At 39.8% G+C, this 18,965-nt stretch overlaps 1 protein-coding gene across 1 annotated transcript in view; it reads right to left on the bottom strand.

Annotated features, from left to right (window-relative positions):
* The window catches only part of CFAP95 (cilia and flagella associated protein 95), a 96,571-nt gene that overhangs the window by 56,752 nt on the left and 20,854 nt on the right, over positions 1-18,965 (bottom strand). Inside the window, exon 2 of the mRNA XM_068974685.1 lies at positions 12,389-12,497. Within this exon, the coding sequence (XP_068830786.1) occupies positions 12,389-12,497 (109 nt within the window). The remainder of the gene's footprint in view (positions 1-12,388; positions 12,498-18,965) is intronic.

Below are 18,965 nucleotides of genomic sequence, written 5' to 3'. Positions count from 1 at the left end.
TGTCTCTATTATAAGGGTATTAATCTCATTCATGAGGACTCCACTTTCATGAACTAAACACCTCCCATATGCCCCATCTCTTAATTGCATCACACTAGGAGTTAGAATTTCAACATTTGAGTTTAAGAGGGACACAATCATTTAATCCATAGAAGACAGCCACTGCCAAAATGGCCTCTCAGAAGGAAAGCAAAGAAATGTCCAAGCCAGCTCTCCTCCCATTGCTGATCACCTGTCAGTGCCTTCCACAGGACAGTTCCTGGCAATTCACAGAAAGCCAGAGGGCAAAAGATCTCACTGACATAATCCATAAAGGTCAGCCTCCTTGGTACACACAGCAGGGTTGAGAAGGGTGGGGAGTAGATCTGGAGGGAGAAAGGAAGGACTCTTGTCTTATTTTAATCTTCATTTTAAGGAGGGGAAAACTGAGCATTAACTAATGCTCAGATAAACCAGAGAGAAAAGAAGTTCCACAATATAAAACAAGCAGTGTGACTCATTCAGTCATTCATCCATCCGTCCATATCTGTGAAATGCCAGGAATCCTACTAAGTTCTAGAGCTATAAGCTAAGTCACTTCAGTTGTGTCCGACTCTGTGTGACCCCATAGACAGCAGCCCACCAGGCTCCGAGGTCCCTGGGATTCTCCAGGCAAGAACACGGGAGTGGGTTGCCAATTCCTTCTCCAATGCATGAAAGTGAAAAGTGAAAGTGAACCCAGAGACTATACTGGCTGTAGCTTCAGTTCAGTTGAGTTCAGTCGCTCAGTCGTGTCCGACTCTTTACGACCCCATGAATCGCAGCACGCCAGGCCTCCCTGTCCATCACTAACTCTCAGAGTTTACTCAGACTCACGTCCATCGAGTCTGTGATGCCATTCAGCCATCTCATCCTCTGTCGTCCCCTTCTTCTCCTGCCCCCAATCCCTCCCAGCATCAGAGTCTTTTCCAATGAGTCAACTCGTCACATGAGGTGGCCAAAGAAATGGAGTTTCAGCTTTAGCATCATTCCTTCCAAAGAAATCCAGGGCTGATCTTCAGAATGGACTGGTTGGATCTCCATTGCTGTCCAAGGGACTCTCAAGAGTCTTTTCCAACACCACAGTTCAAAGCATCAATTCTTAGGTGCTCAGCTTTCTTCACAGTCCAACTCTCACATCCATACATGACCACTGGAAAAACCATAGCCTTGACTAGACGGACCTTTGTTGGCAAAGTAATGTCTCTGTTTTTGAATATGCTATCTAGGTTGGTCATAACTTTTCTTTCAAGGAGTAAGCATCTTTTAATTTCATGGCTGCAGTCACCATCAGCAGTGATTTTGGAGCCCCCAAAAATAAAGTCTGACATTGTTTCCACTGTTTCCCATCTATTTCCCATGAAGTGATGGGACCAGATGCCATGATCTTAGTTTTCTGAATGTTGAGCTTAAGCCAACTTTTCACTCTCCTCTTTCACTTTCATCAAGAGGCTTTTTAGTTTCTCTTCACTTTCTGCCATAAGAGTGGTGTCATCTGCATATCTGAGGTTACTGATATTTCTCCCAGCAATCTTGATTCCAGCTTGTGCTTCTTCCAGCCCATCATTTCCCATGATGTACTCTGCATATAAGTTAAATAAGCAGGGTGACAATATACAGCCTTGATGTACTCCTTTTCCTGTTTGGCACCAGTCTATAGTTCCATGTCCAGTTCTAATTGTTGCTTCCTGACCTGCATACAGATTTCTCAAGAGGCAGGTTCGGTGGTCTGGTATTCCCATCTCTTTCAGAATTTTCACAGTTTATTGTGATCCACACAGTCAAAGGCTTTGGCATAGTCAATAAAGCAGAAGTAGATGTTTTTCTGGAACTCTCTTGCTTTTCCCATGATCCAGCGGCTGTTGGCAATTTGATCTCTGGTTCCTCTGCCTTTTCTAAAAACATCTGGAAGTTCATGGTTCATGTATTGCTGAAGCCTGACTTGGAGAATTTTGAGCATTACTTTACTAGAATGTGAGTTGAGTGCAATTGTGCGGTTGTTTGAGCATTGTTTGGCATTGCCTTTCTTAGAGATTGGAATGAAAACTGACCTTTTCCAGTCCTGTGGCCACTGCTGAGTTTTCCAAATTTGCTGGCATATTGAGTGCAGCACTTTCACAGCATCATCTTTCAGGATTTGAAATAGTTCAACTGGAATTCCATCACCTCCACTAGCTTTGTTCGTAGTGATGCTTTCTAAGGCCCACTTGACTTCACATTCCAGGATGTCTGGCTCTAGATTAGTGATCACACCATCATGATTATCTTGGTCGTGAAGATCTTTTTTGTATAGTTCTTCTGTGTATTCTTGCCACCTCTTCTTAATATCTTCTGCTTCTGTTAGGTCCAGACCATTTCTGTCCTTTATCGAGCCCATCTTTGCATGAAATGTTCCCTTGGTATCTCTAATTTTCTTGAAGAGATCTCTAGTCCTTCCCATTCTGTTGTTTTCCTCTATTTCTTTGCATTGATTGCTGAGGAAGGCTTTTTTATCTCTTCTTCCTATTCTTTGGAACTCTGCATTCAGATGCGTATATCTTTCCTTTTCTCCTTTGCTTTTCACTTCTCTTCTTTTCACAGCTATTTGTAAGGCCTCCCCAGACAGCCATTTTGCTTTTTTGGATTTCTTTTCCATGGCGATGGTCTTGATGCCTGTCTCCTGTACAATGTCACGAACCTCATTCCATAGTTCATCAGGCACTCTATCTATCAGATCTAGGCCCTTAAATCTATTTGTCACCTCCACTGTATAATCATAAGGGATTTGATTTAGGTCATACCTGAATGGCCTTGTGGTTTTCCCTACTTTCTTCAATTAAGTCTGAATTTGGCAATAAGGAATTCATGATCTGAGTCACAGTCAGCTCCTGGTCTTGTTTTTGTTGACTGTATAGAGCTTCTCCATCTTTGGCTGCAAAGAATATAATCAATCTGATTTCAGTGTTGACTATCTGGTGATGTCCATGTGTAGAGTCTTCTCTTGTGTTGTTGGAAGAGGGTGTTTGCTATGACCAGTGCATTTTCTTGGCAAAACTCTGTTAGTCTTTGCCCTGCTTCATTCTGCATTCCAAGGCCAAATTTGCCTGTGACTCCAGGTGTTTCCTGACTTCCTACTTTTGCATTCCAGTCCCCTATGATGAAAAGGACATCTCTTTTGGGTGTTAGTTCTAAAAGGTCTTGTAGGTCTTCATAGAACCGTTCAACTTCAGCTTCTTCAGCGTTACTGGTTGGGGCATAGACTTGGATTACTGTGATATTGAATGGTTTGCCTTGGAGACAAACAGAGATCATGCTGTCGTTTTTGAGATTGCATCCAAGTACTGCATTTCGGCCTCTTTCGTTGACCATGATGGCTACTCCATTTCTTCTGAGGGATTCCTGCCCGCAGTAGTAGATATAATGGTCATCTGAGTTAAATTCACCCATTCCAGTCCATTTTAGTTCGCTGATTCCTAGAATGTTGATGTTCACTCTTGCCATCTCTTGTTTGATCACTTGCAATTTGCCTTGATTCATGGATGTAGCTTAGTGAGTTGCAATAAACCATGGAATAATGGCAATAACAATATCACATTGACCAGACACCATTCTAAATGTCTTCACATTAAATGCTCATGAAAACTCTATTCCCACTTTTTACCCAAGGAAATAAAGAAACAGAAAATTGTAAACTCTTGACCAAAGTTACAGCCTAGTAGGTGGTGGAGCCAAGAATCTATGAGAAGCAATCTGTCAGCAGAGCCGACACTTACCCTCTGTGTCTCCCATATCAGAGGTAAATAGTATCCTCCAATATTAGACTTCCCATTCTGTTATTCATCAATAATAAAACCCTCAAATTTTAGTTGGGCCCATTAGGTTTCAGACTACATTTCTAGCCTCCGTTATACTTAGAAATGACCAGTGACTGGTTCTGGACAATAAGGCATAATGGAATTAACATATACAACCTCCAGCTTCTATTTCTCTTTTTATGGCATGGAATGTGGACATAATGGCAGATTTCCAGCAGCCATATTGGGCCTTTTGTAAGGGATGGCAGAGCAGAAAGCAAGAAGAAGTAGGTGTCTGACAATTTATCGAACTTTCATATCACTCCTGGCTTGTTATCCTCTAGACTTTTTTGTTTTCATTTTTCATTTTTTTATTGCTGTTAATTAAAAGAAAAAAGGTTGCATAAAATCCTATCTTTTCTAGAAATATAAGTGGCCTTTCCAGTACAGAACATTTCAAATATCAAAGTATATGGTAAACATACAAATAAGGAGAAGGTAACATACCTCCTATATATAGTACAGTCTTTTAAATCATAAAATAAGCTCCATAAAATACAACTGGCAAGTGATTCACAATGTGGTCCATACAAGGCTTATCAAAACTCTCACTTCCACAACTTGACTGCAGCTTAACAATTAATTTAATAATATGGTCCAAAAACACCTAAATAAAATATATTTAATCAAAAGAATTTCCTTTCATTGAACTTTCTTTTTAAATTAAAGCTTTCATCTACCTCTTCACCCACCCCCACCCCTTTCTTCCCCTTTCACTCCCACCCCTGGAAGAAGCTTTCAAAATGTACATTGGTGCTATAAATATAAACTCTACCTATGAAGCTTTACAGGAAGCTTCTTACTTCAAGTGTTTCCTTTTGTCTGGCAATCTATTAGGTTTCTGAACCAAGGCCAGATATTTAAGTTCCTCTGCCGCCCACCAACGTGACCCCACAGAAACACCTGCCGTCTCTGCTCTGTACTGAAGGTGGAGCACAGCACACCCAACCCCAAGCCCTTACACCCACAACTCAACACCGGGGGCTGCTTGGTGCCATAGACCTTTTATATAAAAGAATAAAACCTTATGTGAACAGCCACTGTTGATTTTTGGTTTCTGTTGTGTGTAGGCAAACCTAATCCTACACCATCTTAATGTGAAAAATCACTGTGGTCTAGAAATGTTCATAACCTGACGTAAGGGTGGATAATTTATAAAAACACTTCATATGTTTAAAAGTCTTTTGGGCTTTATATATATGTATCACAAACTGGAGATTGGCAATTTGATATGTGCAGTTATCATAGCACAAGCTTACAGGATAATCATTAAAATTTCCATTTAATTTGCATAATAAAATCTAGCTTGAGTAAAATAGTAATATAAAAAATATCTAATATGTATACAGGAAGTACATGTCATAATATCATTATTATTCCCCATTTTCCTGAGTATCAATTTTTTAAGTCTCTATTTCTAATCTTCCAAAATGAACTCTTCCAGTATGGCTACATTTAAGAAAAGCCAGTAGGTGTATAATCTGGGTAATGGCTACAGGAAATGAGTAGGTCACTTAGGACTTCCCCTCAAGTTTCACATTTGAGTGTAACCAGCCTATTTGTGCTGAGGAAGACTTACCCCCTGGAAGAAACTCTCTCAGCAAGATTCATTTTAAATGATGCCCAACAGGCATTTCTTTTTGGGTTCCTTATAGGGTTCCCTGAAAGCATGCTCCTCTAACTCATACTGAAGGACTGAATCAACTTAGAACACACGCATGCACGCAAGCAAATTGACACATATGAAATATTAAAAGCTAGTTTCTCTAGAAGTTAAATTAGGGCATGACTGTGCTCAATCGCTCAGTCGTGTCTGACTCTTTGCAGGCCCCATAGGCTGCAGTCCACAAGGCTCCTCTGTCCATGGAATTTTTTAGGTAAGAATACTGGAGCGGGTTGCCATTTCCTACTCCAGGGGATCTTCCCTATCCAAGGATTAAACCCGCATCTCTTGGGCTGCCTGCACTGGCAGGCAGATTCTTTACCTCTGAGCCACCTGGGAAGCTATGTGACATGACTATTGACACAGAAAAAGAGTCACTAAGGAGAGTAACAGGATCAAAATGGCAGATACCTCCTTTCATTCACATTCCAAGTGCCAAGAAATGATACTTGACAGAATTCCCAAGCCCATAGCTGAAGCATAAGACAAGGAAAGTACGGTCGAGTTGGCCAAAACTTATACAGAATTCCTGAAACAGGAAAGTCAGATGCAATTGTACTGACATAGGAAAAGCCAAAATCCAGGAGAGCACGCTGGAACCTGTGGCATCAACTTCAAATTCAGAGATGATGGAGATGGAAAGCAAGAGAGGGCCCTGACTAAACAGTCCACTATCTTCCAAACATCTTCCTTCTCCCTGGTTTAAGTGGATCTCTTTCACTGACATTTAAAATTATTCCATTTATAAAAGATTTGATCCATATGCGTTTTTCAGGTAGTACTTAGATCTGAATGCAGGAAGCATCTGTCAGATTGTAGTGCTCAAAATACTATTCTACTGTGTCAATCAAAGAAAAAGAAAATACCTGAACCAATAAGTAAATGACAATTTAATTTCTCAAATCCATTATAATTATATCCCTTTTAGAGTCTTTAATTTTTAAATGTTGTATTTTCATCCACCAAAACAGCTCGTATTTGAGACCTACTTAGTATTCATCTGTTCATAAAATGAATGTTAGCACACTTTTGTCCTATTCATTTATTTGCCATTTTAAGCCCCAAATGACTGTGATGTTGTTAATACTAATCTAATATTAGCCTAATTTGCTCATCAGTTTTATCCTGTTCCAAAAATGCCTTGGCATTGATCCATTAGCTGTATAAGAAAAATCTGCTTAATAAAATTACTCAAGTTTCTCTTTGTTCCTTTCTATCTGACATTTCTTATCTTCTGTGACACAACATCAAATTTACTCTGTATTTAATCCCTCTGAGTTTATGGGATTCAATGTGCAACTTCCTGTGAGTTCCTTAGAAGTGGTCTTACATAAGTGATTATGACAGGGGGTCATAATCTGCCATGAAGTCCTTGGGTGAGGGATTTAACAAATGAAGAAACAATGATAGATGTATTCTTGATCATTTACTTTGCATGGAACTCACTCTGTTATAGCTAAGTAATACCTCAATGAAGTCCAAATAAAATAACACAAACTATTATAATTAAAATAAAATACTACTTCCCATAATCACTTAGACTACTATTAACACAACCGGAAATTCCAGTGGCTTGAATGACTGCTCCCCTATGAATCCATGGCTCCACTCAGCTTCCTGAAGCCAGAGGGAAGGAATTCACTGGGGTAGGAATTCAACTATTCTACCACTGAAACTTGAGTAGTATTTTTCCAGATTCCACTAACAGATAGTTCCTTTAAACATTCAGCCCAGGAGCTTCAGGTGGTCACCTCTACTGGGAAGCCATACTTTTCTTTGGCCACACCACCACACAGCTTGTGAGATCTTAGTGTCCAATCAGGGAGTGAACCCAGGTTTCTCGGCAGTGAAAGCACTGAGTCCTAACCACTGGACCACTAGGGAATTCCCTAGGAAGCCATCCTTGACCCTCTCCTTAACTTATCTCAGTTCAAGTGCCCTGCACAGCATCCTGACTTTCTTCCGGTCGTATTATCCATCATACATACCACCACTGTGGTTGCATGCACCCATTACCCACCAAAAGCCTGTGAGTTCCTAATGTAGAGTGACCTTGCTTTGAATTATGTTTCTTACCCTAGCACTCTTCATGATAACTTGGCACAACATTTCTTATCCTAGCACTTAACAAAATAATAGGAACTTAATACATGTTTGTGGAATACAGTCTTCCTTTCTTTCTTCCTTCCATAAATATTTATTGTGTACCTACTATGTGCCAGCCCTGGAGAAGGGAATGGCAACCCACTTCAGTATTCTTGCCTAGAGAATCCCATGGCCTGGCAGGCTACAGTCTATAGGTCACAAAGATTCAGACATGACTGAGTGACTAACACACACACACACACACACACACATACACACACTATGTGCCAGACACCATTAGAGGAAATGGAGATATAGCAGAGAACAAAAAAGACCAACATCTGTTCTCCCATAAAGCTTGTATTCTAGTAGGGAGAGACAGACAATTAATAGCTAACAAGTCTTAAATATGTCCAGTCATTGAAGTGCCATGAAGAAAATTAAAGTAAGGGAAGGGGATGGAGAGGGATGATGTGAATAGACTTCTATTTTATATACAAATGGGCAACTGGCTCATTGAACAAGTAGGTCTTGTAAGTAGGTACAATCAGAAAACAAATCTATTCTTTCATTGCTGTCCATCCATAGTTACTTGGAAGGGATAATTCCTTTTTATGCTCTTAGTTGAAATATGGGACAGGTTTCCAGACTTTTCTAGTCACTCAGATATTATAAAAAACCTTTTGGCTACTTCTGTCCCAAGAACAGTTTTACTGAGTGAGTAAAATGCCCAGTCCCATGTACCAGCCAAAATTTCACTTAAAATGAAAGGTTCTCAAGAAGCATGTGTGTCAGTCAGGTCTACTTCAGCTGGCTTCTTCCCAATTGTCCCCCTTGGAATTCTTCCCTACACTCCAACTCCTTCTGGCTCCTTGAGGGTTTGAGTGTGAGAAGACATGAGGAAGGAGAATCAAGCACAGGAAAAGTGGACATGCACTCTTGTTTTGGCTTTCTCTGGGTTTGCCTGTGTCTGACCCTCTCTGGCACTGAAGGATGTTCAAAACTGACTTTCTTGAGGTGTTCTAATAGAAGCTGAGAACCCTTCTGGGAATATCCAGTGGTGCATTTCATGATACAAGATGCCAATCTCTGCACTTCGATCTCCTGGCTCAGCTCATGGCAATACAGTCAATCCCTCTCCCATTCCTACATGAGGTGCTCTTGGGCAGGCACTAAAATGGCTCTCTGTCATCTTTCTCTTCTACATGGCCCATATCTCATCTCCCAAAGCCAAATCTGGGCCTGATTACTCACTTATCTTTGTCCCACAACTGATGAATATGTAGCTAATTCCCTTCTTGCTGCTCTGCTACTTTAGATAGATTACCGGAGCCTCACATCTATAACTTAGTTTTGCAGATAAGACTTATAGCACACCTTTTACAAAATCCTGTCTCTATTTTTAAACTGAATTTTGGCTTTTATGCAGGTTGGGAAGTGGATCCAAGTTCATTTCAGTAACATTCCTATCTAACACACTGGAAACCTGGTAGGACAAGGTTTCAATGACTATGAATGAAAGTCATAAAGAGGGTAAATATTATTTCATTTATACATTCTCTATTAAACCTGAGATTTAACTGCTATGATGCATGGAATATAAGGAATGAATGTTTGAGGTTCCTACTGCTTATATTTCACTTCATCTCACTTACTCCCACAATCTAGAGACCAAGAGCATTTTCATTTAGGAATCAAAAATAAATGCTTTTAAGGGTCAAAGATGCTAAGTGCATGCCAGACAATGCCTGCATTGTCCACCTTGCTTTCATCCTCACCATGCTTAAGAAAGCAAGGGTAAGCTGGGTTTGGAGAAGTGGGAAGGGGTGGTTATTTTCTGAGTTGGACATTATACTCAAGAGCTCCATCCATGTGCTGGCTAATGACCAATTAGGCAGCCTTATGCAAAGGCAAGAGGGCAGGGTAGAAACTGGGGAAACTGACAGAATGCCCCTGAGATTTAAGCTGTGGGACTAAAGGAGGACAAAGCAGAGAGAAATAGAGACACTGAGAGAGTGTGTGTGTATCAGATAGAGAGAAAACAGAGAGGGGGAGAGGAAGAGAGAGGGAGAGAGAGAGATGACTTACTTTAGAGCTGTCTTGGTTCCAATAAGTGTCCTTGTTCCATATCCAGGCAGCTGCATCTTTATAATAAATTCCCATTTTCAGGCTATGTTTATTATTCTCTGCCTATGATAACTATAAAAGGAATGGGGAACAGCATAGGTTCTGCTAAGCTAATTTATTCCCATCATCTTACAGAACAGAGAATTTTCTAGAGCCATTCTCAATGGTAGAATTATGGATCTTTCTAGGCTTACCCTTTTTTAAAGTAGCCCAGCCTTTGAGGTGAAGAATGTGATCCAAACCCAGATGTCTGTGAAATTACCAACTCTTCAGGCCCCAAGGCCAAACTAAGAAGTTGAACTGAGCCGTCAGCTAGTCCCAAATCTCTTGACACTGTAGGACAGAATTGGGAGGTTCCTGCCTCACAATGACTGAGCAAACACCTAAACAGTTTGAGAAAGAAGAATGGAGCTGGAGGAATCAAACTTCCTCACTTCAGATTATACTGCAAAGCTACAGTCATCAAGACAGTATGGTACTGGCACAAAAACAGAAATATAGACCAATGGAATAAGATAGAAAGCCCAGAAATAAACCCATGCACTTATGGGTACCTTATTTTTGACAAAGGAGGCACGAATATACAATGGGGCAAAGACAGCCTCTTTAATAAATGGTGCTGGGAAAACTGGACAGCTAATGTAAAAGAATGAAATTAGAACACTTCCTAACACCATACACAAAGATAAACTCAAAATAGATTAAGGACCTAAATGTAAGACCAGAAACTATAAAACTCTAAGAGGAAAACATAGGCAGAACACTCGATGACATAAATCAAAGCAAGATCCTCTATGACCCACTTCTTAGAATAATGTAAATAAAAACAAAAGTAAACAGTGAGACCTGATTAAACTTAAAAGCTTTTGCACAGCAGAGGAAACTATAATCAAGGTGAAAAGACAACCCTTGGAATGAGAGAAAATAATGGCAAATGAAAAAACTGACAAAGGATTAATTTCCAAAATACACAGCAGCTCATACAACTCAATACCAGAAAAACAAACAATCCAGTCAAAAAGTGGGAAAAAGACCGAAACAGACATTTCTCCAAAGAAGACATACAGATGGCTAACAAACACATGAAAGATGCTCAACATCACTCATTACTAGAGAAATGCAAATCAAAACCACAATGAGATATTACCTCACACCAGTCAGAATGGCCATCATCAAAAAGTCTACAAACAATAAATGCTGGAGAGGGGTGGAGAAAAGGGAATGCTCTTGCACTGTTTGTTGGTGGGAATGTAAATTGATACAGCCACTATGGAAGACAGTATGGAGATTCCTTAAAAAACTAGGAATAAAACCATCATATGACCTAGCAATCCCACTCCTAGGCATATACTTGAGGAAACCAGGGTTGTAAAAGACACATGTATCCCACTGTTCATTGCAGCACTATTTACAATAGCTAGAACTTGGAAGCAACCTAGATGCCCATCAACAGATGAATGGATAAAAAAATTGTTGTACATATACACAATGGAATATTACTCAGCCATAAAAAGGAACTCATTTGAGTCAGTTCTGTTGAGGTTGATGAACCTAGAACCTATTATACAGAGTGAAGTGAGTCAGAAAGAGAAAGATAAATATCATATTCTAACACACATTTATGGAATCTAGAAAAGTGGTTCTGAAGAATTTATTTACAGGGCAGGAATGGAGAAACAGACATAGAGAATAGACTTATGGACATGGGGAGAGGGGAAGAGAGGGTGAGATATATGGAAAGAGTAACATGAAAACTTACTTTACCACATGTAAAATAAATAGCCAACGGAAATTTGCTGTATGGCTCAGGAAACTCAAACAGGGCTCTGTATCAACCTAGAGGGATGGGATGGGGAGCCAGGTGGGAGGGAGGTTCAAAAGTGAGGGGATATATGTATATCTATGGCTGATTCATGTTGAGGTTTGACAGAAAACAGCAAAATTCTATAAAGCAATTATCCTTCAATAAAAAAATAAATTAAAAATAAAATAAAATAGGAAAAAAATACCCAGTACAGCTAATAAATAAATAAACAAAATTATCTTTTAAAGAAAGAAACAAACAAACAAAAAAAAAACACCTAAATAACAACAGAGTAATCCATCCACAACAATTCAAACAGGAAGTACTTATGGAATGAATCCTCCTTTAGTAACTTGATTGTACAGATGTTATAAGAAATAATAGCATGTTTAAATTACTTACAACTCTGTCATCTTAAATACAAAAGATATAAAATCAAAGAAATGGGTTCAAACTCTCAGTCTTTCAGTCCCTGGCTGGGTGACTTTGAGTAAGTCATTTAATGTCTAGGAGTTTCTCTGCATTTATAAAATAGAGATAATAATACCTACTTCATAGGGTGATGATGAAGGTTAGAGGAGACATCTAGCAAGGTATCACAATAGCAGTAATAATTTCCTGAGCACTTGCTATGTGCCAGGCACTGAGTTAAGCACTTCATTTGCTTTATTTACCCAGTAAACTTATGAAGAGTTCCCATCTTATAGGTAAGGTCACTGAGGCAAACAGTGGCTAAGCCACCTGCCTAAGTAACTAACACAACTAAGAGGAGCCCTGAGAAAGTGTTCCTCCCTCTACTTTTTCATGTTTCACTAGGAGGAAGATTTGGACTTAGAGAAATTAGTGGTTACTACTTACTAGGGGTTCACTGGTTCCAAGTCGACGATATGTTGAATTACATAGTTTTTTCACTTCTTCAGGACCCTCTATATCATAATCTTTGGGATAAGTTTCTCTGTCACGGTGCCTTAAGAAAAAAATTAGAGTCTGTTAAAGGACAAAGCTTATTTATCATGTATTGCATTTAAATATTTTAAAAATAATGCAGTGAAAGTTTACTATATTTGTGATATTGTTCGAATGATAAATTTACTGGACTTGGGACATATATTGCCCATCTCTTTTCAGGTAATATTGAGACTACTTCCTAAAAACAATTTAGCATATGTGATAAAACTAATATCATAAAACAACACTTATCCAACACAGTGATTATTCAGTGACTCCAGTGAAGTGAATCTTATTTAATAATGTAAATTAGTTACTGAAAGTAAGAATTAAAACAAGACAAGGTAATATCTTAGAAAGGCAGCTTACCACTTTAGAAATTGTTCTACCATGAAATTTAATTACAATTCTTCTCAAAACAAGAGACAGTAAAATATTTACTCATATGGATTTATAACATGTGGTCTCTGCTTCTAAAGAGGGTTTAAAGGAAGTTAACAGCTAAACATAACAGTTCTTAAAACATGTAGATGAAAGAGGAAAAGTATTCTGAACATTTTGACTAAAACAGTGGTGGAAAATAATAATAAAGGAAAGGTTTGGGAATAAGGAAGGAAAGAGGAGGCGAAGTGGCCCACAACAGAAGGAGCTATTTTCACAAAGCTTTCTCAAGTGAGATAAAGGAAACTGAACCCAAACACCCATCAAAAGAGGCTTGCTTTTTTATCAAGAGATAGGACTATGTGAGGGACACTGAGGTACCCAGGAACTTATTATCCATCCATCCACCTAATCTGCTCATTCATTCAGCAAATATTTTAAATACCTATTACATGCCAGGCATTCTGTTAGGTGCAGGAGATACAAATGGGGAGAAAATGTGGTGTAATTACTGCCTTCAGTTGCTCATAGTCTGGAAGGGGGTGGGCAATTAAACAAGAAAAAATCTACAATGTTGTTTAGTGTGGGCACAGGACTGTAGAAGCAGAACTGCATTGACTAACCTGGGTGGGGCACCCAGCCTAGGACCTGACCACCCCATCTCATCCCACTGCATTGGTGCTGGGGCCCTGTACTGTATTCAGATTATACCCTTACCTCCCCACCACCACGCATGGAAGCAGAGCTCTGCATAGAACACAGCAGAGAGGGAGCCCAGGGCATGTAAGCAGAGCTCCAGCAGATGAGCCCTCAGCCCTCCTCACATCTCAGCATTAACTGCAAAACACTAACAGCATTTTGGTACCAATACCATTTTTTGAGAGCCTGAGAGAAAGCTCTCACTGAAGTTCTTTAGGTGAATTTCGGACATTAGGAACCAGGAGTAGGGGGCTTCCCTGGTGGTCCAGTGGTTAAGAATCTGCCTGCCAATACAGGGGACATGGGTTCGATCTCAGGTCTAGGAACTAGGATACCACATGCTGCGGGGCAGCTGAGCCTGTGCACCATAACTATTGAAGCCCGAGCACTCTAGAGCTCATGCTGCACAAGAGAAGCCCATGTAATGAGAAGCTTGTGCACCACAGTTGGAGAGTAGTCCTAGCTCACTGCAACTAGAGAAAGTCCGCACACAGCAGTGAAGACCCAGCATAGACAAAAATAATTAATCCCCCTCCCAAAAAAAAACCCCACAAAACAGGAATGGTAGAGTGAATGGGATCATGGGCTTGAGTCACTGCTCAGCAAAATGCTAGCTGTTGACCTTGGGGAAGTCACGTAACTTTTCTGTGCCCTTTTTTCCTATGTGTAAAATGAGGACAGAAATTATACCAATACATTTTAAGATTTTTAGAAGAGTTAAAAGGAAAAAAAAATAAAGGTGGAAGGTCCTGCAAATAATGTAAAGAACCCATATAAACCTACATATAGTGAATACTAATCTGGCTTCAAAACATTCTAAGGTACAAAATTTGTAACTTAATTTTTCCATTATTGTACTTAATTTCTTTTCCAAGTGCTCATAATTTCAGGTGAAAAAAACCTAATCTCAGTCAATTCTGGTTCTCGTCCAACTCTAAAGAGTTCGTGTGGTACCACAATACCAAGAATCCATCTTTGTTGGCATCGTTGGAACCCATGGAAACATCCTCATTCTCCAGTGTTCTTCCATTATGGATCCATGCAGAGCTCTGCTCTGCCTACCTCGTCCTGCCACACAGTCTACACAGACTGGCACTTTGCCAGAAGGGTGAAAGTGAAGTAGCTCAGTCGTGTCCAACCCTTTGCGACCCCACGGAATGTAGCCTACCAGGCTCCTCTGTACATGGGATTTTCCAGGCAAGAGTACTGGAGTGGGTTGCCATTTCCTACTCCAGGGGATCTTCCCAACCCACGGATCGAACTCTGGTCTCCTGCACTGCAAGCAGACGTTTCCCATCTGAGCCACCAGGGAAGCCTGCCACTATCCAAACCACCAAAAACCTTTTTGTGTCCTTCTCCAACTAGGGTTCCTAGAAACCCAGATGCCATCCCTGAGTTGTTTGCCTGGCCCACCAAGAAGGTGCTTGTTTAATGTCTCCACCACACTGGGCTTGGGAGACACATCAGAGCCCCACACATCAACAGCTCTGGAAACATTACTCTGGGAGTAAAATATTAGGTAGTGATAGGTCCCATCTACTCTAGGATTTCCAAAGTTTTAATCCAAGTTTGGGATCCCAGACAAATCCACATATTCTCAATTTCTCTGGCCTCTTTCATCTTCGGTGCATGAACTCTTCACTACTAAGGGACAGAATAGCCCAGCTCTTCATTTATTCTTCCAAATCTACAGTGCTATCCCAAGACCTAAGGTTTCGAACCTCAAAGCCAAGAATTTGGCTCTTTTGTTGCCTGTTGGGTCATTCTTCCCTGAGGCAATAAAACCAGAACACCTCCCTAGGAACACAGGAATGAAAGGCCAAAACACCAAGTAATATTTCAATGTATTATTTCCAGGGTCCATCTCTATCTTAGGCAATATTGGATCCCTGGGTTGGGAAGATCCTCTGGAGTATGGTATGGCCACCCACTCCAGTATTCTTGCCTGGAAAACCCCACAGAAAGAGAAGACTGGCAGGCTACAATCCATGGGGCTACAGAGAGTTGGACATGAATGAGTGACTGAGCACACACACACAGGCCAGTGTCCAGGGCCTGGGAAACTTTTAGGGGCCGAGGAAAGTGTTTTAATCACTTTTAAATCAGTAAAAAAGATTATAATCAAGCTTGAACAATATACATCTTTATACCAAAGCAATCATAAATTATCATTAAAACTTTTTTAATGGAGGAAGGGACCAATGAAGGCAAAGATAGTGTCCATGAAAGTCAGAATGCAGCCTTGATTATCCCACCATGTATTTTAAGTTGTACTATAACTTGATTATTACCAAAAATACAGAAACATTCCTTTTCTTACCACAATCTCAGACAACAATCAAAAGCCCAGCATTAAAACATCAATCTATAGTGAAACTTTGGGGAACTAAGCGAATGCAATTGGCATTCCATAAAGTCTTCTGGCTGCCCACAAATGATGTGCCCAGAGCCAGCAGGTTCTGAGAGATGCACAGCTGAAGACCTGCCCCTATTTCCTAGATGCTGCCAATCCAGCAAAAATAAACATATGTGTTCAAAAATGTAAAATATAAAATACACAAAATGTAAAATTAACAATAAAAATAAATTTATGATAATACTAAATGTATACTTGGGGCTTATTTGCCACATATAATAACAGTAAAAATGATTAGGGTATTATGAAGGATAAAGGAGGCCTAATTATTCCTGATTTTATCATGTCAGTTGAACATTGACTTGCACCTCAGTTTCCCCAAGATGAACTGGGAATCATACATTAAGGACACAAATCAATTGAATGAGAGTCTCAAGTGAAAAGTGACATAAAAATGCAAATGTTATTATGGGTAATAATATTATATCTATCTACAATATGCTTTGTTGGGGATTTTTAAATACTTTGTCAATATCAATTAAGCTTTTTAGCATCTTTGTAATATACATATATAAATATGCATAATCAAAGTATTAAATACATAGACATATATATGTCTATACATATACATGTATTTTATATAGCCTTATTTCACCCACTACCTGAATTTATTTATGGTTGCCATGACTTCTCATTTATTGCAATAAAAATGAGAAAATAATGAATATAGTGAAATAAAATTTACAATGTCTGTAGAGTAGTAACTTTCAAACTTTTTGATCATAGTCCCCACCTATACCATTAAAACCTACCTGAGACATTTTTAATTGTTGCATCTGGGTGGAGTGGTTTGCTATTGGCATTTAGTGGAAAGAGGCTAGCAATGCTCCGCTAAATATCCTATGGTGCAGAGGACAGCCCACACAATAAAGTACTATCTGATCCAAAGTGTCAAAAGTACCAAGGTTGAGAAAGAGCTACAGAATGACTGTATACCAGATTCTTAGGTCAGTCAGTTCAGTTGCTCAGTCATGTCCAACTCTTTGCAACCCCATGGACTGCAGAATGCCAGGTCTCCCTATCTGTAGTAAACTCCTAGAGTTTACTCAAACTCATGTCCATTGAGTTGGTGATGCCATCCAACCATTTCATCCTCTGTCATCCCCTTCTCCTCCTGCCCTCAATCTTTCCCAGCATTAGGATCTTTTCAAATGAGTCAGCTCTTCACATCAGGTGGCTAATTGAAGTTTCAGCTTCAACATCAGTCCTTCCAATGAACACCCAGGACTGATCTCCTTCAGGATGGACTGGTTGGATCTCCTTGCAGTCCAAGGGACTCTCAAGAGTCTTTTCTAACACCACAGTTCAAAAGCATCAATTCTCTGGTACACAGCCTTCTTTATAATCCAGCTCTTACATCCATACATGACTACTGAAAAAACCATAGCCTTGACTAGACAGACCTTTGTGGGCAAAGTAATGTCTCTGCTTTTAAATATGCTGTCTATGTTGGTCATAGCTTTTCTTCCAAGGAGCAAGCGTCTTTTAATTTCATGGCTGCAGTCACTAACTGCAGTGATTTTGGAGCCCCCCCCCCTTCCCAAAATAAAGTCTGTCACTGTTTCCACTGTTTCCCCATCTATTTGCCATGAAGTGATGGGACCAGATGCCATGATCTTAGTTTTCTGAATGTTGAGTTTTAAGTCAAGAGGCTCTTTAGTTCTTCTTCACTTTCTGCCATAAGGTCAGTGGTCCCCAAACCTCAGCATTTCATGGAGCAGAAAAACTTTACCCCCAAATTTGTAAAACCAACAAAAAATTGCCAACACTTTCTCTTTACAGGAACATTAAAAATAAAATAACTATCCATCACCTTTAATAAGAAGGCTTCCAACAGCAAAGATAAATAAAATCAATCTTAAAATCCTTTAAATTGAATAAATTTAGCTATGTGAAAAACTTGCTACATTGTCTTTATAGTTTGCACATCACCTTGGATTAGTATAAAGGTCATTATTGACCAGCCCTGGTATAGTCTACAGACTGGATCTGCAGATGTTAGTTTTCTCCAGACATGAATTTGACAGCAGAAGTCAGTTCAAGGCTAAAGCAGCTTGATACAGGTATTCTGTGTTGTTCACTGAAGTAAGAGCTGCGTTTTTGATGTCAGGTGTGCAGATACAAACTAACATTCTTGCTGGGAGGAGCGCTTCTAGGACCGCCTGACCTCCTGCCAGCAGGGCCAGAATATTCTTTGACAGTCAGCCTTGCTTCTGCTCTGTCAAGCCCAAAGCTAAGCTGTGGCTATTTTTTTATATGAGAAATCTTTATGTAAGACATCCTTATTTACAGAAAAGGAAATTTGCTTTCTCTACCCTACTGTGGGAGAAACAGTATGAATATGAACAGAATCACAAATGAGGAAAGGGCTGACAAGACAGGATCAGAGCTGCCAACTGTATAAAAAGGAGCTTGCTTGGAATGATGACCTTAATGTCAAAAATGCCACTTGGACTGATTCAGAGAGGATTAAGGTCAATTGAATCTAGTAAGGCAAAGATAGCACAAGTAGGTTCCATTATAGAAACTATTCCACTACCAATTCTACAATTACCTGAATGCTCTAGATCCTGTATTTCCTGTCTCCTCCAGTCTAACATAGTCCCAAGTAAAACTTCGAGAAAAACACTTTCTGGATTTGTTTCTGGGGTCCTTTGGGAGCTTGGATCTCCTACCATAAGAGCTGGATGATTTCACATCAAATCAAATCTGTAAGCCCCAGTCGACTGAAGACATATAAATTCCCAACTGAGTTACAGGACTAAACAAACTCAACTCCAGAACATACTTGGGGCAAGGATCTGAAGATTCTCTCAGGCTGCCCTAAGCCATAGTAGTCCAGCTCTCACAAAAGGACAAGGTTGGGTTAGATCACAGCATTCTTCTTGCAGGAGAGGAGACCAAGTTACTCCCTAAGGTTTCTTTCTGTGGTCTCAAGACTAACTGAGGGAAGTGCAGTGGGGTTTTTCAAACAGACCATTATCTTTATCA

This window comes from Capricornis sumatraensis, chromosome 6 (genome assembly GCF_032405125.1).
Source record: "Capricornis sumatraensis isolate serow.1 chromosome 6, serow.2, whole genome shotgun sequence".
NCBI lineage: Eukaryota > Metazoa > Chordata > Mammalia > Artiodactyla > Bovidae > Capricornis > Capricornis sumatraensis.
The sequence above is the reverse complement of the archived record's forward strand: the minus strand, read 5'-3'. Positions and strand labels throughout refer to the sequence as shown.